The sequence below is a fragment of the Capra hircus genome, chromosome 8, assembly GCF_001704415.2.
Source record: "Capra hircus breed San Clemente chromosome 8, ASM170441v1, whole genome shotgun sequence".
In the NCBI taxonomy this organism is placed as follows: Eukaryota; Metazoa; Chordata; class Mammalia; order Artiodactyla; family Bovidae; genus Capra; species Capra hircus.
The window spans coordinates 41,655,242-41,682,197 of NC_030815.1; the positions used below are offsets into that span (position 1 = coordinate 41,655,242).

Here is a 26,956-nt window from a genome sequence, read left to right on the forward strand (position 1 = left end):
TCTACCTCCACATTCTCTCTCCTTACATCTTTTCATTATACAACTTTGCCTTGTATCAACAATTAAAGTTTAGATTTTTAGAATGTAGATCTTATTCCCAGCAGTAGTATTTTTATTATTTTTCTTGTACAACTTACAGTATTTTTATTATTCTTGTAAAACTGCTTTTTATTTCCTTGGAAATAATAATCACTTAACTTTTTATTTATTTGATAGATCTTTTTAAGACCCTGCATGTCTGAAAATGTGTTAACTTCACACCCACATTTGACTAGTAGCTTGCGTATAGAATTCTAGATTAACGTTTCTTCAGCATATTAAAGACTTTACTACATTTTCTTTTAGTGTTAGCATTGTTGTTGAGAGGTTCAATGATACTGTGATGTCTGATCTTTTATATGTGACCTATTTTATTTTTCTGGAAATATTTATAAACTTCACTTCATCCTTGGTTTTCTGAAGTGTTGTGGTGCTATGTCATGGGGTGTGTGTGTGTGTGTGTGTGTGCACTGGCTGGACCTTTAAGTGAGCCCTTTCAACCTGGTAACTCATGTCTTTTTCTTAGTACTTATATATTATTTCTTTGATGATATTCTTTAGTTCATTTTTCCAAATCTATCTGAAACTCTCTCTCTGAGTGTTGGATCTCCTAAACTCATCCTCTAGTTCTCATATATTTTGTCTCCTATTTTCTCCTTTGTCTTTTGTTCTACTTTTTGGAATTTTTTCTTCAACTTTGAGTCCTCTTTGAGCCGTTTAATTTTGGTTACAGTGTTTAACTTCCAAGAGCTTTTTCATATTCTCTCAAAATTCTTTTTTTTTTATATAGCATCCTGCCTTTGGTTTATGCCTGCAATATCTTTTGTCTTAAAGCTATTAATTATAGAAATACTTTTGGACAGTTTCATCTGTTTTCTCCATTGAAACTCTTTCTCCTGAAGTCCCTTTTTTCCCCCTCTTTATTTAATTTAATAAGTTTTTTATTGTGGGAGATTTTTCTAAAATTTTTGTGACCCTTGGCTGTTTATTTAAATGTAAGAGTATGGGGATAAAATGCTGAAAAATGCTGATTAAAGCACTAGGTGAGCTGGCTGGCTGGTGGCTTTCCCCATCCATCATCCATGACTCAGTCCAGGACCTGGCCATTTTTAGAGGTAATTGTAACCATTAGCAACTAAAGATCCTTTTCTTGGTCAAATTAAAACCACCACATTTCTGTGATGCCTGTGTGTGTGCGTGCCCACGTGTGTGCATGGATACAGATGTATAAATATGGCTGAGTCATTTTGGGAACAAACACAATTGGGATTCTTAAAAAGGACAGTGTTGACTCTCAACTTGATTACCCTGTTTTCATCCAAAGTCTTTCTGGTTTATTCATTCCAGAGTGTAAACTTGTAGATTTCTATCAGGATTAGTCATCTGGGCTATGAGAAAAATCAAAGGGGTTTCTTGTTTACTATATGGGTGGGAAGAAATGGAAGTACTCTTTAAAATGCCAAATTTAGAAAAAATTTGATGCAAAATGCCAATCAAGAGGGAAAAAGTTAAGTAAATTGTAGCACAGTTGTATAACATATAAAAGCAAGTTTTAGACAAAACAGATGACACAGGAAAGTTGTCATTATTTATAGCTAAATGAAAAAAATGCAGGTTGTAAGAGATGTGTAATGTGATTATGTTTTTATTAAAACAAAACTAAAAACTTTCTTACTGTATGCTTTCTCTCTCTCTAAATATTTCAGTAGTAAGACAAGGGACGTGTTCATAAAATAATCCAGAGGATAGAGCCCTTTCAAAATAAGACCAGAAAGCTGCTTTTCCAAAAAACAATTTGTCCCATCTGATAAATACTGTCAGGAAATAGTTTTTATATTATTCTGGCTATTTGTTTTCTACTTCTAATCTTTTCATCTCTGTGGCTCCCAGGTGCTTCTGCATGACTATATGGCCAAACTAGGAAGAGGGCTGCAAACTCTCTGACATAAGTTACTGAAGCACTCATCTCTGGCATGAACTTAGGAAACTAAAAAAACAAAAAAACACCCTGAGGTCAGGAGACATATAAAATGAAGAAAGTGAGTAAGTTGCAAACATCTTTGGGAGCAGCATTTAGGGGAAAAACATTGTTTTTTATTATTAAAATGTTAGCTACTGTAAGCATTTTGGCAATGCTGTTTGTAAGGTTGAGGAGGTTTTACTCCTAGTTTGCTTAGAGTCTTTTTAAATTAGAAGTTGATGTTATATTTTGTCAGATCATATTTCTGCATCTGTTGAGACAACTATATTTTAGAAAAAAATCTGTGAATATTATAAAGTAAATTGATTTATTTTCAAATTATAAAGCAGCTCTGCATCCTTGAATATGAAAAAATCCCATTTGGTTATGCTATATTAACCTTTTCATTTTATTGTTGGTGTGATTTGCTAATATTTTGCCAAGAATTTTTACATCAGTGTGAAATCATGCAACTCAGATGGGACTCAAACCCAGGACTCAAACCTACGAGCTGGACTCGAACCCAACCTAAACCCAGACTGGGACTTGAACCCACATCTTTGAATGTCTTTTATCTGAGCTCACACACCTGGTCTCAGGACTTAATGAAGCTCAGGTTCATGATATCTTGTGGCAAAAAGAATTTAGCGAGAGACTAAGTGATATGTGAGAAGTGGATTTATTTAGAGATACACATTCCATAGACAGAATGCAGCTGGTCTCAAAAGACAAGAATGGCCTTGGGAGAACCATATTCCATAGACAGTGTGAGAGCCATCTCAGAAGGCAAGAGGCCTTGAAACATGATGTGGTTAGATTTTATGGGCTAGGCAATTTCATAGGCTAATAAGTGGTAGGATTATTCTAGCTATTTTGGGGAAGGAGTGGGGATTTCTAGGAATTGGGCCATCACTCAAATTGGGCCATCACCCAGATGGATTTCCAGGAATTGGGCCATCACCGCACTGGTAGGTGTGTCATTTAGAATACGAAAGCATTACAATGAGCATATAATGAGGCTCCAGGTCTACTGGAAGTTGAATCTTCCCCCATCAGGACCTAGTTGGTTCTAACCAGTTTTTGTCATGTCCTATGACTATGTCATTCTTTTAAAGATTGTGCCCTGCCCCCTTCCCTTCTGTTTAGAATGTTCATAAGGGTTATTGATGTTTTCTCGTAATATTTGCCTGGTTTTGGTATTGGAATCTTTTGAAATGGCTTGGGAAATACATCTTCCTCTTTAATTTTCTGGAAGAGATTGGGCAAAAATAGTACTATTTCCTTCTTGAACATTTGGTTGAATTTAGTAGAAAAGCCATTTAGAGAACCTTAAATACTAGGCTCAAGGGCTTGGCCTTCACTCTGAAACCTTCAGTAGTTCCCATGGTAAAAAGGATGATGTCTGAAAAGTGTGTTTTGGGAAGATGAATCTGGCAGCTGTGGGCAGGAGATACGTTGGCAGTGAAAGCCTAGAGAAAAGCAGCAGGAAAAACATTTTAATTTCCAAAATTCCTGCAGATAAAGCTTTGCTCGATTTTTCACAGGCTTGAGGGAATTCCTCACATAAAAATGGAAGTGACTCCATTTGATGGAAACTTTGCATAGACTAGCAGGTGCCTTTCCTTACAGAGAGGCTCTGTGCATGGGTGCTCAGCTGGAATCCATGGACTATAGCCCGTCAAGCTCCTCTGTCTATGGGATTTCCCAGGCAAGAATACTGGAATGGGTTGCCATTTCCTTCTGCAGGGGATCTTCTCGACCCAGGGATCGAACCCACATCTCCTGCATTGCAGGTAGATTCTTTACCACGGAGCCACTTGGAAAGCCTGGAGATGGTCTGAAGTGAAGTGAAGTCACTCAGTTGTGTCCGACTCTTTGCAACCCGGTGGACTGGGGTGGTACAAATACTATCACTGAAAAATTACTCTTGGTGTCCAAGGTTTCTCAATCAACTAAATAAGTCCAGTCTGGCTTTAAAAAATGCCCAAACCAGAGTTACAGTGCAACAGTTTAAAAATTACTGGAGTTTTTTTTTGTTTTTTAAAGGAAAGTGATTATTTCAGATTTTATTTATGGTTTAAGGACTCATAAAAGAAATACACATCTTAAGGACTTCTTCATAACACAGCTCTATAAATTTGCTGTAAATTTGTTGTCATTTTGAACAAGCACCATCTTCTGGGCATGATATTCTACTTATTTCCTTCTACACTGTTGACTAATTTTTTTTTTTTAAGAACAGTATTGCAACTTGATCATCTGATTGCAGCAGCCACTCTCAATGAATTTCACTTTATTGCATCAGCTCTTGGAATAGGACAGGCCGGTGCCAACCAAGGAGCTTAGTAACACAAACTGCAAAAATAACAAGAGGAATTTGTTTTAAGATTGAAGCCATCATATTTTATAAGCTATTTTCAATTCATGAGTGAAAAATACTTCCTCAAATATAAGTTTATGAGAAAATCATTCAGGATTTTCTTCTACATTGCAACTCAAACAATGCCTATGTATTAGTAAAGCAGGTACACCTTTCTAATATAATACAGTGCTTTTGGGAGGGAGACACAACTGACATCAATGGAAGATTCAATGAATTAGGGAATGACTTTCATTTGTCATCAGTGTGAATGACTTGGCATTGTCAATATGGGTGGTGTTATTTTAAACACCAAACGTCGTGTATAGTGATTTTCATTGTAAATTAAAAGTCTGTGATGTCAAGCTTCAATAAAATTTCCTTCTGGCAAGTGAACCTACGAAATGTACGTAAGGCAATTTTTTTTTTCCAAACAGCCCTGGGAAAAAAAAAACAAAACAACTCACATTGAGATAGTACCCATTTGTTACCTCTTCTGATCCTTAAGACAATTATGTGAAGTGACTTGGTCAAATTTTATCATTGATTCATTTTACAGGTAAAAATAAAAAATGGAGGCTTGGAGATGAAAGGGAATTTACCAGGATTACAAAGCAAGGGAGTGGCAAAACTAAAATCAGAACTGAAATCTCTTAACTCTGGCTCCCCACTTTTACTGTTAATGGCATACTTCCTCTCTTGAGTGAAACACAGATATGGTGACAAAGCAATTCCTCATTTGCAGAACTCAAAATACACACACCTGATATGTAACACAGGGCAAACTAACATTATATTCCTGGTGATGAGTATTTTGTAAATCAACTCCCTAATATTATAGCTCCACAGATAGAAAAAATCTGTTAGGTTTTGTTATTAAATAAGGTATTAATTACTTCTATCCATTAACACACTATTTTTCAAATATCTATTTTTAATTGAAGGATAATTGCTTTACAAAATTGTGTTGGTTTCTGCCATACATCCACATGAATCAGCCATAGGTATGCATATGTCCCCTCTCTTGAACTTCCCTCCCACCTCCCACCCCACCCCACCCCATCCCATCCCATCCCATCCCATCCCACCCCAGAAGACCTAATAGACATTTCACCAAAGAAAACATGTAGATGGTTCATAAACACATGAAAAGATGCTCAACACCGCTCATTATTAGATAAATGCAAAGCCAAAACTACAATGAGGTATCACCTCACACTACTGGGCATATACCCTGAGAAAGTCATAATTGATGATATCTCAGAGTACATATGTGTAGAATCTTAGGGAAAAGGAGATAGTCATGGAAAATATGCATTTATTTAAATGTATAAACCAGAGCCTCGTGCCCTGGGGTATGGACATTTTTAGAATCCATAGATAGGCACAAGGAGATACAAGGATCCCTGAAATGAAATGTAGGTTTTCTTTCTTTTTTTTTCTGGGCAGATCCTTTGGTTTTTTATCAGACTTAACAAGGGGTGTGATTCTTAAAAAAATTGTACCCTAATGCAGCGGTCCCCTATCATTTTGGCACCAGGGACCAGTTTTGTGGAAGACAATGTTTTCAAGGACTGGGGATGGGTGGGGTGGTTCAGGATGATTCAAGCATATTACATTTATTGTGCACTTTATTCTAAACTAATGCCGCCACTGATCTGACAGGAGGTACTGGTCTGTGTTCCAGAGATTGGAGAGGTTGGCCTGCTCTAATGGACACAAAAACAATCCCTCCTTTTTCACACCAAGGCAGCCCCCCAAATTTCTCCATCTCCTAGCAATCAGAGAGCTTACTGTCTGTTTGCAACATCTGAGCACAGTTTTGCCTTGTTACTTAACTATAAATAAGAAAGGCTTCATTCCAATCATCTGTGTTTCAGAGTACCCAGAATCCTCTGTGTGTGTAGTAGTGCTTAGTAAGTCACAGGCTTTGTGAGTGCTGACTTTGAACTCTGATAATTAAGTCAGATTTTATCATTGACTCATTTTACAGATGAAGAAATGGAGTCTTGGAGCTAGAAGAGAAGTTACCAGGATTGTAAAGCAAGTAAGTGGCAACACTAAGATTGGAACTCCAATTTCATAACACTTTCCCAAGAATACAGGCAGGCTTGTGGGACTGAGCTTTTTTGTAGACATGCTATTTAAGTTGTGTGTTGGCAAATTAATTCTAAATGCTAAAATGAAGTAACAGTTGTGATTGTCAAGTTACAGAATAACTTTTTAAATAGTTTCAGCAGTATATAGTAACCTAGATGTAATTCCCTGGGCTGGTTATGTATTTATTTCAAAGATGGTGCTGTTGGCTTGAAGTATGCTCTGTATGAGTTCCTTGCTAGGATGGCTGGGAGGGTGGGTCTCAAAATGTTTTTAACCAACATGACAAATTGCTGTGGTCCCTAGCAGAACACTCAATGATTTTGTTTATTTACTTGGCTGCTCCGGGTCTTAGTTGTGGCACATGGGACCTTCAGTCTTTGTCTGGCATGCAGAATCTAAAGCTGCAGCATGTGAACTCTTAGTCGTAGCATATGGGATCTGATTCCCTGCCCAGGGATCAGTTCCAGGCCTCCTGCATTGAGAGTGAGGAGTCCTAGCCACTGGACCTGCAGCAAAGTCCCTACTCAATGATTTTTTCTGTTTCAAAATATTCAGTCTACACTCAAAGATGTAAGATTTATTATGTGAGTGAAATACATGACTAAAAAACAGCCTTGTGCTCCCTGAACTTAAGTTCATAAAAGGACCTCCAATTTGTGTGCAGTGTATATGTTGGCAAAGGTCAATGACCTCTAAAGGGTATTTCTTTGAGATTATGCTCACCTGAAGGCTGGTATGCTATTTTACAAAATCTTGCCTGCATTTGTGGGATTAAGTTTAATGAATGGTATTTGTGTTAAAAGGTGCCCCACTCCATGCTATACACCCTGGTGGGGATGAGGGTAGGGGACAAAGATTACCAAGACTAAATTCTTACATTAGAGAAGCTTTTATTTCATTCAGTCAGGAAGTTATACACATAAAAGTAGATAATCTCTACATAAGAATTGTACATGCTCCTGTGGAATTACATGTGGGTTGATAAGAGACACATGAGCCAAATTGAGGCAGCAGGAAAGGTTTCCTGGAGAAGGTGATGTGTGAACTAAGTCTTAGAAGAAGAAGAAGAGCCAAGCGAGGAGAGAGAAGAGCACACAAAGCAGAGGGAAGAGCTTGAGCGAGACTCAGCTTTGCATGGGAAGCAGCCATTTGTGGAGCAGGGCAGGGGTCGCAAACAGTTCAGTGCTGCTGGAGCATGAAGCTTAGCCTGGGGGATCACAGGATAGAGGAGAGCTGAGTAGCAGAGGTCAGGTCATGGTGGTCTCCAGCCTGAGCCGGAGGACTCCAGTTTTCATTCTGTCGACAGCAAGTGGTCATCTGAGATAGGGAGTGTCACAGTCACATTGGCAGTTTGAAAAAGTGACTCCATGATTTAAAATACTCCAAGCCCCTTACGGGTTGTTGCTATGATAAGTTCTGTACACTGACTAGCAAATACTGAGCTCACATCATCTAAAAGCCGCCAGACCCCACCTATTACATGGTATCATTTGTAGCATCACTTGGAATGACTGCCCCTTAAGCTCCAGATGCGATGGGCTTCAACTTCCACCCCACATTGTGTATAAAGCCCATGGTTCCCACTAAAGAGTTCTAAGGGTCCCAGGGGGCTTCTCCTTTCTAAATTCTGGCAGCTGCTGAGTTCAGTTCAGTTACTGGATTGTTCTGTAGGTCCCTGTCCCACTGTCAAGTCAATCTGCATCTGAGACTGACTTTCCAAGACTTTCATCAAAAGCCACTCACACGAGGTGTGAAGCATGTGCCACACACTTTCCTGAAGGGCTGGAGAGACTGAAGGGTTCACAGGACAGAAACTGTCAGCTGTCTCCAATTGCCAGTTAGGTGTTCCTGGTGTCCGGCAATGGAGCCCCATAGGTCCGTGCACGCACCCGGTAGCCCCGCCTTCTTTTCCGCCTCCCTGATTCCCAGCACTTCCCCACCCCCCTCCTGAGGCCTCTATTTCAGAGCAATTCATCGATCTATCCCTCACTCCCCAAACCCAGCCCAGGACCTCCTTCGGCCTCTCCAAAGATTTCCCTTCTCTCGCAGCAGTATAAAATTTTCATTTCCCAAGACATTTCCAGCCCTCCTGCCAAGGCAAAGGAGACAACAGTTACTTTGGGTTTTGTCTTTTTTTTTGCACCTTCATGTCACTGATTTCTGAGAGCACTAGAGAGTTCATGCCAATCGGCATGCGAGTTTGGCGAGTTGGCATGATTCATTAGGCCTGTGGAAATCTTATCTGCCTCCTAATGGAGACAGTGCGCAGAGAGCTGGGAACGCAGTGCCCGCTGCAGAGGAGGGAGAAGCCAGGGAGAACGGCACGTAGCCTCTAGCCCAGTCTCGTCCTGTGCTGAGGTGACTGGGTCCTCAGATGGGAAAGGTTGGTTCTCTTTTCTGAATGAAAACAAGTGCTGGTGCTGACGTCTGCCAAGAGCTTGTTTTCTGTTTCTAAGCTGTTTGTTAATATTTGGCTTCTATTCTGTGACATGCATGGGTGCTCTTCAGAGACTCACCTTACTTAAAAAAAAAGAAACTTTTCCTCTGAAAGAGGAAAGATCTTACACTATTAAAAAAAAAATCTATCTATATATATACTTTTTCTCAGATTTGGGGGTCTTAGGGGGCTCTTGTCTTCCAAAACAGAATATCCTCCTTCCTCTTTTTTGTTTTAAATATTAAGACTCAAACTCTTGTTGAATTTCTAGGCTTATTAGGTGAGTAACTGTGACTCTGTGGGTGACTTACGTAGGACACTGTCTGAAGAATGGGTTCTCCTTGCTGGGTAAATATAGGCAGACATTTGAGACATGGGTTCAGTCCCTGGGCGGGGAAGATCCCCTTGAGGAGGAAATAGCTACCCACTCCATTATTTTTGCCTGGAGAATCCCAGTTAGAAAGGAGCCTGGAGGGCTGCAGTCTCCGGGGTCGCAAAGAGTCCGATGTGACTGAGACACACACACGCTTTTCCCCTATGCGGACTTGTTACCAATTGTATCAGGCAAGTATCCAACTCAATGACACTGGGATCCCTCTCAACTGACAAATACCTGGATCCTGAAATTTCCTGGGGGAAGTAGTTTCGATAATCCAATGCCTTTAGAGACCAGATGGGTAACAGGGAACATACATGGTGGTTGGATAGATGGGAAATGCTGGGTCCTATCTAGACCCATTACATTGAAAAATTGTGTGACTATAGAACACATATCTGTACAGGAAGTTACTCAAGAGCCAGCACAGAACTCTGTACAGAAAAGGACCCTAGCAGATAGGAGGACTCCCTTTGAATGGGTGAATCACGTGTATTTGTGCAGACTGGAATTTATGCTCCAGGCTCTTCTGTTCTTCTCGCTTGTCAGGGAGGAGCAGCATGGCATTCCCCTTAGCTTCCATGCAGCCTCGTTGAGTGTTTCCACTGATGCTGTGGTCATGCCTGTCATCCCTGCCCAGTCAGGGTGCAGCCAGGCTGATACCCAGCAGGCAAGAGAGTACGGTTGAGATAGCAACCAGTGAGCTTTTCCTGAATGTGGGGACCAGATATTATAACACATTCTCCCCTCCAGGGAGGCGGCTTGGGCACATACCCTGCACCCCCACCCTGCCTTGACCAGCTGCATGTGGACTAGCGCTTTCTTCCATCCCCACTAGACTTGCCCAAGCCATGGCCATCTACGTGTCTACTGCCATAGTCTCCTAACTTATCTCCCTGCTTCCACCCCTGCCTCCCTGCCGCCTATTCTCAGCAAAGCAGCCAGAATGATCCTTTTAAAATGGGATGTACCTCCACTACCCCCAAACCCTCTCAGGTTGTCCCATCACTTGAAATCCCAAATCTCCACCACAGCCTGCAAAGTCTATATCACTTGGCTGTTGCTGCTCCCTTCTGCCCTCCCTGTCTGTCTTGGTCACCTCTACCTCCATGGCCATCTTGCTTGCTCACAGATGAGACAAGGCTCCTGCCTCAGGACTTCTGCAGTGTCCTCAGTGGACTACTCCCTTGCTTCCACCAGGTTCTCTCCCCAAGTCACCTTCTTAGAGGGCTTCTTTGACTGCTGTCTCTAAAATAGCTCGTTCTTTCATTCTCTAATCCCCTGCTCTGTTTTGTTTTTCTCTGGAGTTCTTATCACTACCTGACTTATTAATGTCTGTCCAATTCCTGGCTTCCAGTTAGAATGCACCATGAAGAACGGGGCTTTTGCTTGTCTTGTTCTCCACTGGTTCCCCAGAATCCAGAACAAAGCTGGGCACATAGGCAGCATTGAACAAATAAGTGAAATAAGGCCAAATGAAGTGTGTGTATGTGTGTGTAGAGGTATCTTTTGAAAAATTTGGTTCACATACATCCTTCCTCATTTTTATTAAAAGTTCAAGAACTTGTATTTCCCCCAAACTGATGATCAATTTGTTTTTGTTTAGTCATTCAGTCACATCCAACTCTTTGCGACCCCATGAACTGCAGCATGCCAGGCTTCCCTGTCCTTCACTATATCCTGGAGTTTGCTCAAATTCATGTCCAATGAGTCGGTGATGGTATCTAGCCATCTCATCCTCTGACACCCCCTTCTCCTTTTGCCTTTAGTCTTTCTGAGTGTTAGGGTCTTTTCCAGTGAGTTGGATGTTCACATTAGATGCCAAAGTATGAAAGATTCAGCATCAGTCCTTCTAATGAACATTCAGGGTTGATTTTCTTTAAGAGTGACTGGTTTGATCTTGGTGTCCAAGGAACTCTCAAGAGTCTTCTATAGCACCACAGTTTGAAAGTATCGGTTCTTTGGTTTCAGCCTTCTCTCTGGTCTAGCTCTCATATCGGTACATGACTACTGGAAAAACCATAGCTTTGACTAAACAGACCTTTGTTGGTCAAGTGATGGCTCTCCTTTTTTATATGCTGTCTAGGTTTGTCATAGCTTTTCTTTTTTTTTAATTTTTTTTTTTTTTACTTTATTTTACCTTACAATACTGTATTGGTTTTGCCATACATTGACATGAATCTGCCACGGGTGTACATGCGTTCCCAAACATGAACCCCCCTCCCACCTCATATCATCTCTCCAGATCATCCCCGTGCACCAGCCCCAAGCATCCTGTATCCTGTATCAAACATAGACTAGTGATTCGTTTCTTACATGATAGTATACATGTTTCAGTGCCATTCTCCCAAATCATCCCACCCTCTCCCTCTCTCTTAGAGTCCAAAAGTCCATTCTATACATCTGTGTCTTTTTTGCTGTCTCACCTATAGGGTTATCATTACCATCTTTCTAAATTCCATATATATGTGTTAGTATACTGTATTGGTATTTTTCTTTCTGGCTTACTTCACTCTGTATAATTGGCTCCAGTTTCATCCATCTCATTAGAACTGATTCAAATGTATTCTTTTTAATGGCTGAGTAATACTCCATTGTGTATATGTACCACAGCTTTCTTATCCATTCATCTGCTGATGGACATCTAGGTTGTTTCCATGTCCTGGCTATTATAAACAGTGCTGCAATGAACATTGGGGTACTTGTGTCTCTTTCAATTCTGGTTTCCTTGGTGTGTATGCCCAGCAGTGGGATTGCTGGGTCATAAGGCAGCTCTATTTGCAATTTTTTGAGGAATCTCCACACTATTCTCCATAGTGGCTGTACTAGTTTGCATTCCCACCAACAGTGTAAGAGGGTTCCCTTTTCTCCACACCCTCTCCAACATTTATTGCTTGTAGACTTTTGGATCACAGCCATTCTGACTGGTGTGAGATGGTACCTCATTGTGGTCTTGATTTGCATTTCTCTGATAATGAGTGATGTTGAGCATCTTTTCATGTGTTTGTTAGCCATCCATATGTCTTCTCTGGAGAAATGTCTATTTAGTTCTTTGGCCCATTTTTTGATTGGGTCATTTATTTTTCTGGAATTGAGCTGCATAAGTTGCTTGTATATTTTTGAGATTAGTTGTTTGTCAGTTGCTTCATTTGCTATTATTTTCTCCCATTCAGAAGGCTGTCTTTTCACCTTGCTTATAGTTTCCTTTGTTGTGCAGAAGCTTTTAATTTTAATTAGGTCCCATTTGTTTATTTTTGCTTTTATTTCCAGAATTCTGGGAGGTGGATCATAGAGGATCCTGCTGTGATGTATGTCAGAGAGGGTTTTGCCTATGTTCTCCTCTAGGAGTTTTATAGTTTCTGGTCTTACATTTAGATCTTTAATCCATTTTGAGTTTATTTTTGTGTGTGGTGTTAGAAAGTGATCTAGTTTCATTCTTTTACAAGTGGTTGACCAGTTTTCCCAGCACCACTTGTTAAAGAGATTGTCTTTACTCCACTGTATAGTCTTGCCTCCTTTGTCAAACATAAGGTGTCCATAGGTGTGTGGATTTATCTCTGGGCTTTCTATTTTGTTCCATTGATCTATATTTCTGTCTTTGTGCCAGTACCATACTGTCTAGATGACTGTGGCTTTGTAGTAGAGCCTGAAGTCAGGCAAGTTGATTTCTCCAGTTCCATTCTTCTTTCTCAAGATTGCTTTGGCTATTTGAGTTTTTTTGTATTTCCATACAAATCTTGAAATTATTTGTTCTAGTTCTGTGAAAAATACCACTGGTAGCTTGATAGGGATTGCATTGAATCTGTAGATTGCTTTGGGTAGTATACTTATTTTCACTATATTGATTCTTCTGATCCATGAACATGGTATATTTCTCCATCTATTAGTGTCCTCTTTGATTTCTTTCATCAGTGTTTTATAGTTTTCTATATATAGGTCTTTAGTTTCTTTAGGTAGATACATTCCTAAGTATTCTTTTCGTTGCAATGGTGAATGGAATTGTTTCCTTAATTTCTTTTTCTATTTTCTCATTATTAGTGTATAGGAATACAAGGGATTTCTGCGTGTTGATTTTATATCCTGCAACTTTACTATATTCATTGATGAGCTCTAGTAATTTTCTGGTGGAGACTTTAGGGTTTTCCATGTAGAGGATCATGTCATCTGCAAACAGTGAGAGTTTTACTTCTTCTTTTCCAATTTGGATTCCTTTTATTTCTTTTTCTGCTCTGATTGCTGTGGCCAAAATTTCCAGAACTATGTTGAATAGTAGCGGTGAAAGTGGGCACCCTTGTCTTGTTCCTGACTTTAGGGGAAATGCTTTCAATTTTTCACCATTGAGGATAATGTTTGCTGTGGGTTTGTCATATATAGCTTTTATTATGTTGAGGTATGTTCCTTCTATTCCTGCTTTCTGGAGAGTTTTTCTCATAAATGGATGTTGAATTTTGTCAAAGGCCTTCTCTGCATCTATTGAGATAATCATATGGTTTTTATTTTTCAATTTGTTAATGTGGTGAATTACATTGATTTGCGGATACTGAAGAATCCTTGCATCCCTGGGATAAAGCCCACTTGGTCATGGTGTATGATCTTTTTAATGTGTTGTTGGATTCTGATTGCTAGAATTTTGTTGAGGATTTTTGCATCTATGTTCATCAGTGATATTGGCCTGTAGTTTTCTTTTTTTGTGGCATCTTTGTCAGGTTTTGGTATTAGGGTGATGGTGGCCTCATAGAATGAGTTTGGAAGTTTACCTTCCTCTGCAATTTTCTGGAAGAGTTTGAGTAGGATAGATGTTAGCTCTTCTCGAAATTTTTGGTAGAATTCAGCTGTGAAGGCGTCTGGATGTCATAGCTTTTCTTCCAAGGATCAAGTGTCTTTCAATTTTGTGGCTGCAATCTCTCATGATCAATTTAGGATATGCCAATTATAAAGTTCTAGAACCTTTCTGAAACTGTCCTTTAGGTCCCCTGAAGCCAGTGAAGGAATGTCTGTTCTTATCTAATTATCTAAAATCATCCTCCAGCATTTATAAGCCCTTTTTTGGGAAATCACAGTACTCATTGTTTGGGATCAGGTAAAAAGGCAAATTTGCTTTTAGTTTTAAAGAATTATTCTCAGCCTAACTTTCACTTGTAAATGGGTGAATTTAAGAAAACATAAATGACAATGGGTTTAAACCATACTCTGCCCTCAATCAACCAGGAGGCAAGAAATTCCTCTAAATAAGAGCCTAGAGCATTAATTAAATATTCAAACCTGCAATTTAGTGTTCTTCCACATTTCTCAGATTACTGGCCCATCACATTAGCTTAGCATGATAAATCCAAAGATCAAGCTAATCTCACCTTCTGGAGAGGTGCAAAGTTTAATATCTTCTTCCCCCACTGGTTAAACAGACTTCTGTGTATAACCAGTGAACTTGAATTAGTCATTCTGGCTCTTTAATCAGCAGAAGGTCACACATATGAGGGTTTCTGCAGAGCTCATAGGTACAGCACCATTAATCTTGATTTCCTGGAATGAAAAAGATTTCCAAAGGCTAGAATTTCAAGGGGAGACCTCAGAGGGAATACTTGCATATAGGATTAGTATGAGCGCAGACCAAAATCAGATCTCCAAACAGACACAAGTGAAGAATTTTAACTTTACTTAAAAAAATGAATTATGATAGTTTTTGGAGAAATAAATTACAATTTTTTGGCACTGGAAAGGAAATAGCAGCTGTTATTTGAGTACAGCATTTTATAAATGTTGCATTTTTGCCTTAGGAAGACTCTATGCAAGTAGAGGTTAGGATTTTAAGAGAAGAACAAAAGTTTGGGTGGTAAGCAGCTTACCTATGACTGTAGCTAGTCTAGTAGAGTAGGAAACACCCAAATTTACATTTCTCTCACTGCAAAGCTGGTATTCACTCAACACTTCATTCATTAAGTGAATCTTAAGTTCATTAAGGACTCTCTGTTGAGCTTTAAAAAAAAATTTTTTTTTTTTTTTTGGCTGTGCTGCACAGCATGTGGGGCTTGCCTGGTGGCTCAGAGGGTAAAGCGTCTCCCTGCAATGTAGGAGACCTGAGTTCAATCCATGGGTCGGGAAAATACCCTGGAGAAGGAAATGGCAACCCACTTCAGTACTCTTGCCTGGAAAATTCCATGGACGGAGAAGCCTGGTAGTCTACAGTCCATGGGATCACAAAGAGTTTGACATGACTGCACAACTTCACTGCACTTACAGCATGTGGGATCTTAGTTCCCTAACCAGAGATCACCCCCCCCCCCCCCCCCCCGCATTGCATTGCCTGCACCAGGGAAGTCCTTTAGAGACTTTTTTTTTTTTTTAAACAGTTTCTCTTCCCCTCAGTTTCCTTATTTTCTTCTCACTATTCCCCATCCCAGATTCAAGGTTTAGCACCCAAACATTTAGGAGCCATTGCTTGGAAAGTTTCAGATGGATTATTTATCTCTAAGGCTCACAAAAATTTAGCCTTATCATAAATGAGTTTCAATACAGACTTCTTAAGAGCTGATGAGCAGAAAGTATCAAAATGATTTTTCTTGCTTGTCAAGGCCTGCCTTGTCCTGTCACCCTGGGGCTTCCTCCCTTCAGGGCCTGTTCTCTGTCATCCTCAGGGATGAAGCTCTGGCCCAACATTCCTTGGTAATAGTGGCTTTGATTTTCATTTCTCTCATGAGAGGTGGAGAGGCAAGGTTTGAGAGGGTGAAATATTGGCTGCCTGTGGTGAGACACTAAATTGACCTCTAAAAATGGCAGAAATGGGGCGTCTCTTATTCTTTCAACTTGATGTATCCAGATCTGTTTCCCAGAAAGCAGTAACTGAGCCATCTTCAGTTGAGGAAAGGAGAAAGATTTGGGTAAAAACTTTTGGAAAAGTTCTTTAGAAAAAGGAAAGGCTATTAACAATTTGGGCTTCCCTTGAGGCTCAGTGGGAAAGAATCCACCTGCCAATGCAGGAGATGTGGGCTCCATCCCTGATCCAGGATGATCCCTTGGAGAAGGAAATAACAACCCAACCCAGTATTTCAGCCTGAGAAATCTCATGGACAGAGGAGCCTGGTGGGCTATACTCCAGAGTTTCCCAAAGAGTTGGATATGACTTAGTGACTAAAAAACAATGACACAACAATTCTCTCAAAAATAAACTTTATTTAAGTTACATGTACAGTTTATTAATAAAAGAAATATTTATCTACAGGTCAGCAGGATGGGATGTGTTCCAACATGTGCCTCTAGATCCTGAGCATGATAACTGGTTGTACGCTCTGGACTTCTGAGGCCTTACATACTCTTAAGTCATATTTTGGTATCAAGTGACATTTTAAAAAACAAGAGTTTTGTCAAAGCCAGTCATTTCATTCCAAGAGTTCTTTCCCCTCTGTGCATGTGTGAAATGTGAGCAATGCCCAGGTCTCATGGGTAGATTCCAGAATACCTAAGACCCAGGGTTAGGTATTGCATCATCAACCCATGGACTCAAGTCACAGTTCTTTCTGTCTTCTTGGGCGGGTATGTCCTTATGAGAACCTTAATATTTAAGATATGTTGTGTAATAGTTTGTTTTCCCCAATGTCTTCATACACAGGAATGATGTTGCATGTTTATAAATTCCTTTGGGGACTCTTTATCTTTCACCTTGTAATCCAGTGATCTACTCTACTTCCCATTGCCAAGGAAAATAATTCTGGAACTTTTAGCATCTTGTAGGCCTGGCACTGAACAAACATTTATTCTGTGCCAACCTGACATGGAGTTGCTAGTGTTATACCCTCCTCATGGTGCCATATTGGAAGCCAGTTACTATGGGTGTCTGAGAAAATGCAGAAGCATCCAAGGTCATTAGTAAAGGAAACTCAGCAAACACACAATGTGACGTTCAACTTAACCTTTACACAGCACTGCCTTTGTCTGAGAGGAGTGCCAGTAAGCACACAAGGTTTGGAATCACCCATTATTTGCCACCTCAGTTTTCATATCTACAAATTGGAGATAATACTTACCTATTCAGGTTGTTGTGAAGATCATCTTTTATGTTTTCCAGAACTTCCACAATTTAGGTCCATTTAAGCTGAGGAACCCAAATGAGTGATAAAGACCAACAGGTTGTAGTCCTCATTCTTGGATGTAAGTTGTTACTGCCAAAGTGTAGATGTGTTTTAAGAGCTTCCCCACCATTAAAAGCAAGAATTCCAACTTCTATTGGATTCACAATAATAAACTGCTTCCCAAGGTGAGAATTCTAGGAAATTACTCCAGTTAGACTGCATGACACAGGCGCATACCCCCATCAAGATCTTCTGCTTGGGCGTGAGGATAGTTAAAAGGTAGTCTTCAATTTAGGTCTTCTGTTTCTAAGTGTTAACTGAAGAGGCAGTTCTTCCAGTGCCCTATATTTTTGCTATTTAAAGCCTGTCTTCTCATTTTTTGAGAAGGGTTATCGGATTTCCAAAGATATAAGGAACAGAAGCAAGTGTCAGAGTTGAAGTCTCCAGTTTTTTGCCTTGTGTTCATCAAGAATAGAACACCAGAGGCTTGGTAATGATACCGAGGCTTTAAAATAGCTGTAAGAATGTTTTAAGAGCTGACTGAACAACTAGGAATATTTCTTACCAAACAGATAGCTTGCAAAGGCCATTTAAAAATTTGGACTCAAAACTTTGACTGAATTTCTTTACCAGAGGCCACAGATCTGTTTATCATCAGTCTTTGTAGCAGCTGGTAAAGTCTCTAGAGGGCTTCCTTTCTGTGACTTGCATGACAGGCTCATTTAACTTCAAACATCCTTCTTTAGTGTCTGCTAAGCTTCATACTTTACCTCTTAATTAATTCTCATTTCCCATATTAAACTCTAGAGACATAGCAAACTTATGCCAATAGGTTTTACACTGGAGTCTTAAAGTTCTTGTGTGGCTCCCGATGCACAAGGCTCTAGTCTCCCATGAACTATTACTTCATGCTGAATTGATTAGCCATGTAACTGTTCTAATTTCCATATAAATATCTAGTTACCACATTTCTTCAAGTGAGTATGCACCTCTTAAGGTAGAGTTTCTGTCCTTGGTTACTTCTGTAGAGAGCAAGGTGAAAGAATGAGATGCTATAGACTCTTTGAAGGTTGGAAATTGGGACCTAAAACCTGGAAGTCCTACCAGGGACTGGAATCCAGGAGATGATGGAGGATCTGCTTGGGTTTATTCTTAAAATCTATGGCTTTGGGCTTTATAGTGGACTAATATTGTAAAAACCTTATAATGGGAAACACTGGTGTCTTTAAGCTTCCAAGGAAAGAATTCTGTTTTGCTCTAAATGAATAAACCTATCAGTGGGTTTTATACAAGAAGAAGGTCAAAGTCCCAGTCAACCAAATGGCCTTTAGAGTTTATATAGGATGAATGCTCACCTACTCATAGAACAGACCCTCCAGACACCTCACAGGAGCAGGCCACATCCTGTTTAGTGTAATGACTATTTGCAGATGAAGCAACAGGTGGCAGGCAGAGATGCCTACCTTCACAACTTCATCCTTTTCCTGTGTGCTTGACCTCCACACCCCCACAAAAAAGGTCCACACCAGAATTCACTCTCATCCATTTGACTGGAATCACAAGAGGGTATCTATTAAACAAGATGACAGAAGCACCTTCTCATCTAGGATTATTGATCTCTTCACCTAAGCCACAAGCCAAAGCACAACTGTCTTATTTACATTCCATATGCAAGTGGACTCTGACTCATCCACTGATCCATTTAGCTCTTCAAAAATATCTTCTCTTCTCCTTTGGCTACTGCACTGATCAATCTGCAAAGATTGCAGCTCCTTCTGCAGTGGACCGTCACCTTGCTTTGGGCTTGGAGTATCTTCCCAGGGTTAAAGCTTTGTTTCTTCCCTTGCTTGCTGGCTTCCTGAGGTTTAAGAGAAAGAAATGGCCCATCTGATGGAAATCTTACACAAGTTGTCAGCTACTTTTTCTTCTACCAGTGTCCTTTTCTACTCTTCATATTAAATGTTTTGAAAATTGTCCATAGAAGGAATTCATTCTATGCCAGCAAGCCTGACAGATTAGATCACCTTATAGATTCTCCATGAAGTCACTTTAAAATAGTGGTTTTCAAATATTAGTTTACATCAGAATCACCTGAAGGGCTTCTGAAAACACACATTCCTGGACCTTGCTCTCAGAGCTTTTGATTGAGCAGGTCCAGAGTAGGGCCTAAGAATGTGCGTGCTTAACAAGTTCCCAGATGATGTAGATGCCGACCTTAACCCCACTGAGAACCACTGCTTTAGACTGTTCAAGAATAGCACTGACTGTTACCTCCCTAGCTGTCTTCAGGGTCGATGGTGTAGATGTGTAAAAGAAGAAAGTTCTTACCCATGCAGTGGAAGGCACTTTTCCTTGAATGATACACAATTTTAGGACACAGAAATCTGAGACAAGTACAGAAAGGATTGACAGAAATCTTTAGCATATGTTACTGAATCAGGAAACTAATTGGAGTAGGAAATTTCCTCAAAGGGTTCTGGGAACCGGCTAAACTAGCTTCTTTTACCAAACAAGAAATATTTGGGGAGGCAAGTATTAAGTGGTACCTCATTCTTTTAGTACTTAATTGTAAGGGAAACAAGCCATATTATAGGCTTCATTATACAACATCAAGATCTAGAGCTCATATATTTAGTTAGAACACCTGATACTACTCAGGCTGTTTACAGAAGTTCATCCTAGATGAATAGGCACAAACCATGGTTAAGCTGCTTGGTTTAATTTTTTTTAGCACTTGGAAAAAAAATGTACAGTAGTTTGAACACTTAGTCTTTGCAAACCTCCATTGAGGTCAAAGATTTCATTCATACGTACAAAATTAGTTTACAAATTTTTTTTTTTTGGCAATTTCACCTTAGTAACCCGTTTTATCCTATTGCCATTGTCCCAACCATTGAAAAAGTTTACAATAATTTACATAGAAATATTTTCAAAGTGCTTAAGAATAGTGATTGTTCTCTGGGATATTTACAGATGGCCTATACAATGTATGTACAGGTGGTATACACTATAGCACAAGTTTCGTTGCTGGAATATGGCTTTCGAGGGAAAGTGCATATTTGGCCAGAGGTGGCAATACTGTCTAGAGATTCAAGGGTTACAGATACTTTTGGTAACCACATCCAAAACTGAAGGAGAATGTGGATGGGAATATTTACAAAAGTAATATAAAAATGATTAAGTATACAAGCTTGATCCACGCAAAGATATCTTGATGTTCTTCCAGATGGGAGGAAGAAAGAGGCTTCAGCTGCTGGCTTGGTTACCATTCCAAAGTGGGGGGCTTCACTGGTTCAGACCTCAAAGGTCGTGACTTGTCTCAGAAGTCAGGCTAGATCATCGTCTGTGCTTACAACTGATATCTGTGGAACAGAAAAAGCATGGCGTGAGTTTGGTGATTCCTTTGTTGGTAGCAACTTCATTTTCTAAAGCAAACCTTGTTTTTGAGTTGTTCATTCAGAGACCAAAGGTGCCCAGAAGGGAAGCCAGACCCCAAACTGTACTGAGTTACATCACTAATGCATTTTAACTTGAATTCAACTATATTTTCTGGGTAGAGAGAGAAAATAGTGTGACTGATTCTGCCTATTCTCCTGAATGAGCTTAGATTATGGATAAAAATGTGAAAAGACACACATGTGGCATGAACTGACCACCACTCTTGCTTCACCACAGCTCTGCACTTGTTTTGTTCAGACTGTTCCAAAAGTGAAGGCTAAACAATCCATGTTGGTTTCAATTGAAGATCAAGTGACTGACTCCAGTGTTGAAAGGAAGGATAGCTCTATGAAGTGGGATAGGTGATTTTCAAGCATTTGGCCATCTTGGCTACATGAACCTTGCTCAATACACTGACTTTAAGTCATCCACCCTATAGGCACCTGCTTTAAGTTCAAAAAGGAGATCTTTGGTTCATGCTAATATTTACATGTAGCTTCCGTAACCCAAAATATCTTATATTGTACAATGATGTCCTTAAGTTGACTTGTCATTCTATTCAGGGTAGACAGTTGTCAACTGACTTAAATTCTAACAGGCTAGACTGTCTAATCTTCAGGGAGTAGATGAAGTACCAGCTTGACCAAAAGGTTTGTTTGGGCTTTTTGATAATTAGCTTATGAAAAACCCAAACAAACTTTTTGACCAACCCAGTATTTGGTGACTCCATGGTTCTAATGGCTCTTTCCAGCCCAGGCAACCACAGCTTGTGTTGTGGCCTCCTTTCTAAAACGTCTGACTGCAAGTCATGTACATAAAGACACAGAGCTGACTTACTGCTGGGTACGTGTGTCCAACAGAAGCACTGTGTCTACCAATGTCTATTGATAGGTCCTCTTCAGTGGTCTTCAAGTACACAGGATTGTCAAAGTTCATGCTTTTCATGTTCTTATGTTGCCAATTCCGCCACATCAAGTAGCCACCTACTGCTGCCATTGCTAAGAGCACTGAAAAAAAGTTAGAAGGTGACTAACCAAGGTCTCGTCTCAGAACATACAGAAAAGGAGGATGCTAAAGAATCCATGAGTGTTAACTAATAAACTCTTCATGTTTTAGGAAGCTGGGATGACTAGAAATTAGAATATAAATGGGGTAGGAGCTTAAAACAAGATCAGACCAGAGGCTGTATTGTTCTATAGCCTCTGATGCATAGCTAGACACCTCTGTCTGGGCAGTTGTGGAGTCCTTGGCTCCTCCCCAGGCTGATCGAGTTCAAATTTCAGAAGCTTCTGGAGAGTTCTTCAGATGGTCCTCCTGATGAGTTAGCTAAGCTTGGAATCCCATAATTTAGGATAAAGAGACCACTGTAGCATAGTGCCTCACACTTCACATGCCCTAGAATAGTGTTAGAGGTTCTTCTCACTGGGCTTGGAAAGGCTTAACTATTTTTAATGTAGCTTCTATAACTCCTCAACAAATCATTTAAGAACTCATGTATCTCCTCTGCATGAAGCATTATACATATTTCGAAGGGGAAGAGAAAAGTGCTCTTCACTAGAAGGGACTTATTATGAAAGGGGATAAAGCCAGACAAACAACTCTGAAGTAGAAAGCAGTGAGCACCTTGTACATAACAACTGAACATTCATGCCTGCCAGTTGCCGTGCTAAGGACACCACTGTACAGAAGGTTATGGACTCTTAAATGAGCATGCCAGCTTGGGGAGGGGGCAAGGGTGATTCAGTGTCCGGAGTGCTGTGACAGTACAAGGAGCTACAGGAAGGGCCTCTCTAGATGGACTAGAAACAGCCATCCAGTATCTATGAAGTTCCTTGGATCCAGATGTGTGGGGAATGTACTTACAGAGGGGAAGGATGGCCCAGGCAGCAGAAGTCCCTTTAGGGGGAACATTGACCTCCGATACTGCTGTGGTCAAATTGATCCCTACAGGGGAATAAAGGGAATCCGTTTAGGAGGATCTGAATTCAGACTTAGAAATTCACCCACCTGGTAGAGAGCCTCATGCCCTCTTGCATCCACCACTGCTGCTCAGTATCTACTCCAATTGTATACCAAGAACAACTGGTCTAGAAGTATTTGAGAGTCTCATGTTATGATAGCCATTTCATGAACAGCTCCCTCACAGATGTCTTACTAAGTCAGGTCAGGCTAAGAGCTGCAGGTTCTAAGCCTTTGGAGTTTAAATACAGGTTACCAATTAGGGGCAGAACAAGGAGTTAAAGGCTGCATTAATGATATAAGGGACAGGTACAATGAGTGTGGCTGTTAGTTGAGATTAACCGTTTGCAGTACTGAACCCAATACCTCCAGGAATTAGTCCACTAGTTGGAGAAATTTCTGCTGTGTTGGTATCTTTTGTCTCATTGTAATTCACAGTAGTTGCAGCACCTGAATTATAAAACCAAGAACCTGGTTAATGCCAAGGTTCCAGAGTGGCTAGCTCTTTAGTCCAGACAAGCCATGTGGTAGGTTATTTTAACATTGGGAAACTGACAAACCACTGCTGAACCGAGTTGCATGGTGGATGTGTCAAAACTAAGGGAAACCTCAGCAAAACCACAGATACACATGTCTTTGGGCAGAACTGTAAGCACTGGGAATTTGACAATTTGAAAAGATATACAGCCACACTTAATGACCTCTCTAGGCAAAGTCCCAGGTTCCTGGAAGTTGCAAGAAATGCTCTCAAAACCATATTACCAGGCATACTAGTTTCACTATCAAATTGTTTTGTAATTGCTTTCTCAGTAAACTGAGCTTGTCCCTGCAGGGACTCAGTATCATGCTAATGAAAACCTCACATTACGAGATCCTAATTCACAACATGTAAGTTTTAATTTGCCAGTTAGTCAAAAGCTAAGGACAGGAGACCAAGATGCAAGCTTCATTTAAGTATGCGTTTAAGATAATGTCACCCACTGGGGCCAGAAGTTTTCTTGGAACCCTGGCATTCTTTAAGCCTCATTTCAGACCCTTTCTCTGGAGGACAATGTTAAGACTTTAAGAATCTGCAAGTTGGCTGGGTCAGTGCTGTTATGGGACTAATTGGTACAAATGGGTATGTGAAGTCACGTCGCTCAGTCATGTCCGACTCTTTGTAGCCCCATGGACTGTAGCCTATCAGGCTCCTCTGTCCATGGGACTTTCCAGGCAAGAGTGCTGGAGTGAACAGTCACCTATAAACTCTTCTTATGTGAGTTAGAAGTCAGTCCTCAAGGAATGATGCAAACTCTTGGTAGAGTTGGTAGCAGATACGTTCTCTAATTTATTCCAAGAGTGAGTTAAAACAGAATTCTTAAAATCCAGGCTAGTTTTCATAGCTAGTGTTTTATCCTATTGCCTGTTGTAGGTCCTGCTTATGGTTGAAAAGGAAGAAAGCCTTACTTTGGCACTCTTGGCCATTCTCCTCTAGATTGTATCCATTGGGACAGGAACAGGTGTATTTTGGAGAGTGGTCATTAATCTGTGGGGCTGGCAGGCAGAGGTATTCACATCCTCCATTCTCCACATCTTCTTCACACCAGTTTTTACCTATTCAGAAAGAAAAGTCTTTTCAAAATGGGTCTTCCAGTGCCTGCTACACATAAAGCTTGGTTCTAGATGCTGAAGACATGAGCCCTTGTCTTTAAGGATTGCTCTGTCAACCCCTAAAGTTAAGCCAATACTCATGAAGGATAAATAGTAGGAGTACAGGCAGCATGCTCTAAGGACACACAGAGCCAGAAAACTTCTTGGAAGTAGGAAAAGAGTTATGCTGTACATAGATGCATGGAGGGAGGAGGTGGCAAAAGAGGTGAGTGAGCAGACCTAGCTTCACTATCGGTCCAAAGCTTGCAGCCAAGGCTCAGAGGAAGGAGAGAAGCATGCTCTTCTGGCTTTGTCTCACTCCCACAGAATGGGAGGAACCCAGCTACGGGGAGGCCTAGAGGTTTCATTTAGCTAGAACCAGTCATGTATTCTGAGCAGGAGACCACATGCCCAGATGTGTTTGAGCATCTATACAGTTCCATACAAGAGGTGTCATGGTGGAGAGAGAGGGAAAGGTGATGACATAAAAGCTACTTAGTGCAATAGTTGTAGCAAGAAGGAATGAATGCCAAGGGGGGATGGAAGGGATTGATATAAAAGTCAGGAGGCTGACAGTTGGGAGGGAAGCTAAAAGCTGAAGTTCTGAAGCTCTTTGACCTGTAAGTTAGACTATACTGAGCACCAGGTCTGAAGGGTTGGAGGGAGGGTGCAGTGGGGGGAAATTTCCATGGCGGAGCAAGTTGAGTTACTAGGGAGCTGCTGATACCCAGAGGGCTCTGTGTCAGGCTGCTGCCCTGAAAGTAGCCAGAGGGGCTCTGCTTCCCCACGATACCTGATGGTTGTACAAGTTCGTGATAGACAATGATGTCCTGGGCATCATTAAGGTTGTTAACTAGAGTGGCCAGCTCCAAGCCAGTGAATTTATTGGCACCATAGACTGCTTCATTTTCCCCATCTATCCAGTAGACACGATCCTAAAACAGAACCCCCAAATTAGTATGTACATGTAGGATCAACATGAGTCAGTCTCTAAGGTCATTATTATTTACTGCCAATTTAATGGATCAAATTTATTTAAGGCTGGGTTGGGACGTCAGATGTAAAACTCTAAGAGAAGCAAGTTCAGGTTCTTAAAATGCTATGAGGGATCAGTATGTCCACTGGCCCAGGTTTTGGGTGATGGCCCAGGTTTAGGTTTAGGTTTCTCAAGTCATGCCCCTCCATCCTTCCCTCCTTCCCCTATTCTTTCTCTCCAAGCTGCTACAGTAACTCAGAGGTATATGCTTAAATGTGAGACACACATCTTACCTCAAATATTGTGAGTGCCAGGGGATGAGCTAGGAATTCCAGAGACTTTAGGACTATCCTGCGATCTTGGCCGTTCAAGTCCACACTGGATAACATGTGCAATTTGGAATCCAGCCAATAGAGGCGGCCCTTTATAAGGTCTGGTAGGAAAAGAATGGTCAGAAGTCAGAACTGGTCTGCTTCCATTTAAAATATCGAAGGAATCCAGCACTCTGCTTTCACTGTTCCTCCCCTAGCTGGGGTTCTTAACAGGGTTCCCCAAATCTTATGAAGCAGCATGCAGAATCTGCACCCACATACAGCTGGGGGGACTCAAGGGGTACCTGAGATTGTCAAAGTAACTGACTCAAGTATTAGTGACATCATAGAAGAATTAAAAGAGGCCAGCATTTTGTTGTTCTCCCCTTAAGGAGTCAGAAGTACCCTGAAATTCAGGAAATGCAAGGCACCTAGGTCAGGAGTGTTTATGATGAGAGTTCACCTAATTCATGTCACAGATTAGCCCCAGATGGGTAGAAAAGCTAGTAATTATGGAGCAAGTGATTTGCTAAGTCCACCATTCCACTTGCACTGTTTGGTTCTTCTCATCACAAATCCCTGCTTAAGAAGGAACCTTAGAGTTGTCTGCTATAGTCCAGCGTTTGCTATAGAGATTAGTAACACTCTGCAGACAGTTGAACCGTGGTTGAGGAAGGAAGAAAGCACATACCAAGTGTAATTCCGTTAGGCCACTGGATGTCCGCTGTCACCAGAGCCCGTCTGTCAAACCCATTCATTCCTGCTTTTTCAATTTTAGCTGGTTCACCCCAGTCTGACCAGTAAACAAAACTGGGAAGAATTAAATTAGAAATCAGCTTCAGTGGTTTGGAAGGAATAAAGTTGCAGCTTGAGATATACATGTTCAAAGAGTAAACGGGAAACTCTAGAGTATAAATTGTACCACTTAAGGGTCAACGTTATGTTCTGGGTAAACAAAAGTTAACACTCTGGATCAACAAGCTCATTATTAACTATGTTAAACTATGTAACTCTGACATTAAACTATGTAACTCTGACATTAAACTTCAGCCCAAAGTCACAGGTTATATATTTCCTTTATGAAAGGCCAATGCTTTCAAGAGAGTAAAAGAGGAGTATCTGGCAAGTTTTACAGACACTCAGGGCTGGGCTGTGTTCTCGGGAGGCTTCATGGGAGTCAACTGTGATTACTACAGCCTTAGTCAAATTGCTAATAGCTGCTTTCCTATATTATTTAGGGGCAATTTGGAGGAAGTCCTCAGTGAAATGTTTCTAGAGAGGTTTATTTTCATTGGGCTTTCAGACAACT

At 40.6% G+C, this 26,956-nt stretch overlaps 1 protein-coding gene across 2 annotated transcripts in view; it reads right to left on the reverse strand.

Annotated features, from left to right (window-relative positions):
- VLDLR (very low density lipoprotein receptor) overlaps nucleotides 16,444-26,956 on the reverse strand; it is a 35,304-nt gene continuing 24,791 nt past the window's right edge. The window contains exons 12-19 of one of the 2 annotated variants that reach the window (XM_018052030.1): nucleotides 26,339-26,457; nucleotides 25,630-25,769; nucleotides 25,154-25,295; nucleotides 24,178-24,324; nucleotides 23,098-23,181; nucleotides 22,636-22,716; nucleotides 21,610-21,779; nucleotides 16,444-20,696 (exon numbers count right to left, since the gene is read on the reverse strand). In XM_018052030.1, coding sequence (XP_017907519.1) covers nucleotides 20,661-20,696; nucleotides 21,610-21,779; nucleotides 22,636-22,716; nucleotides 23,098-23,181; nucleotides 24,178-24,324; nucleotides 25,154-25,295; nucleotides 25,630-25,769; nucleotides 26,339-26,457 — 919 coding nt within the window. In that variant the 3' untranslated portion in view covers nucleotides 16,444-20,660. The remainder of the gene's footprint in view (nucleotides 20,697-21,609; nucleotides 21,780-22,635; nucleotides 22,717-23,097; nucleotides 23,182-24,177; nucleotides 24,325-25,153; nucleotides 25,296-25,629; nucleotides 25,770-26,338; nucleotides 26,458-26,956) is intronic. The other variant, XM_018052033.1, reaches the window with a different exon arrangement.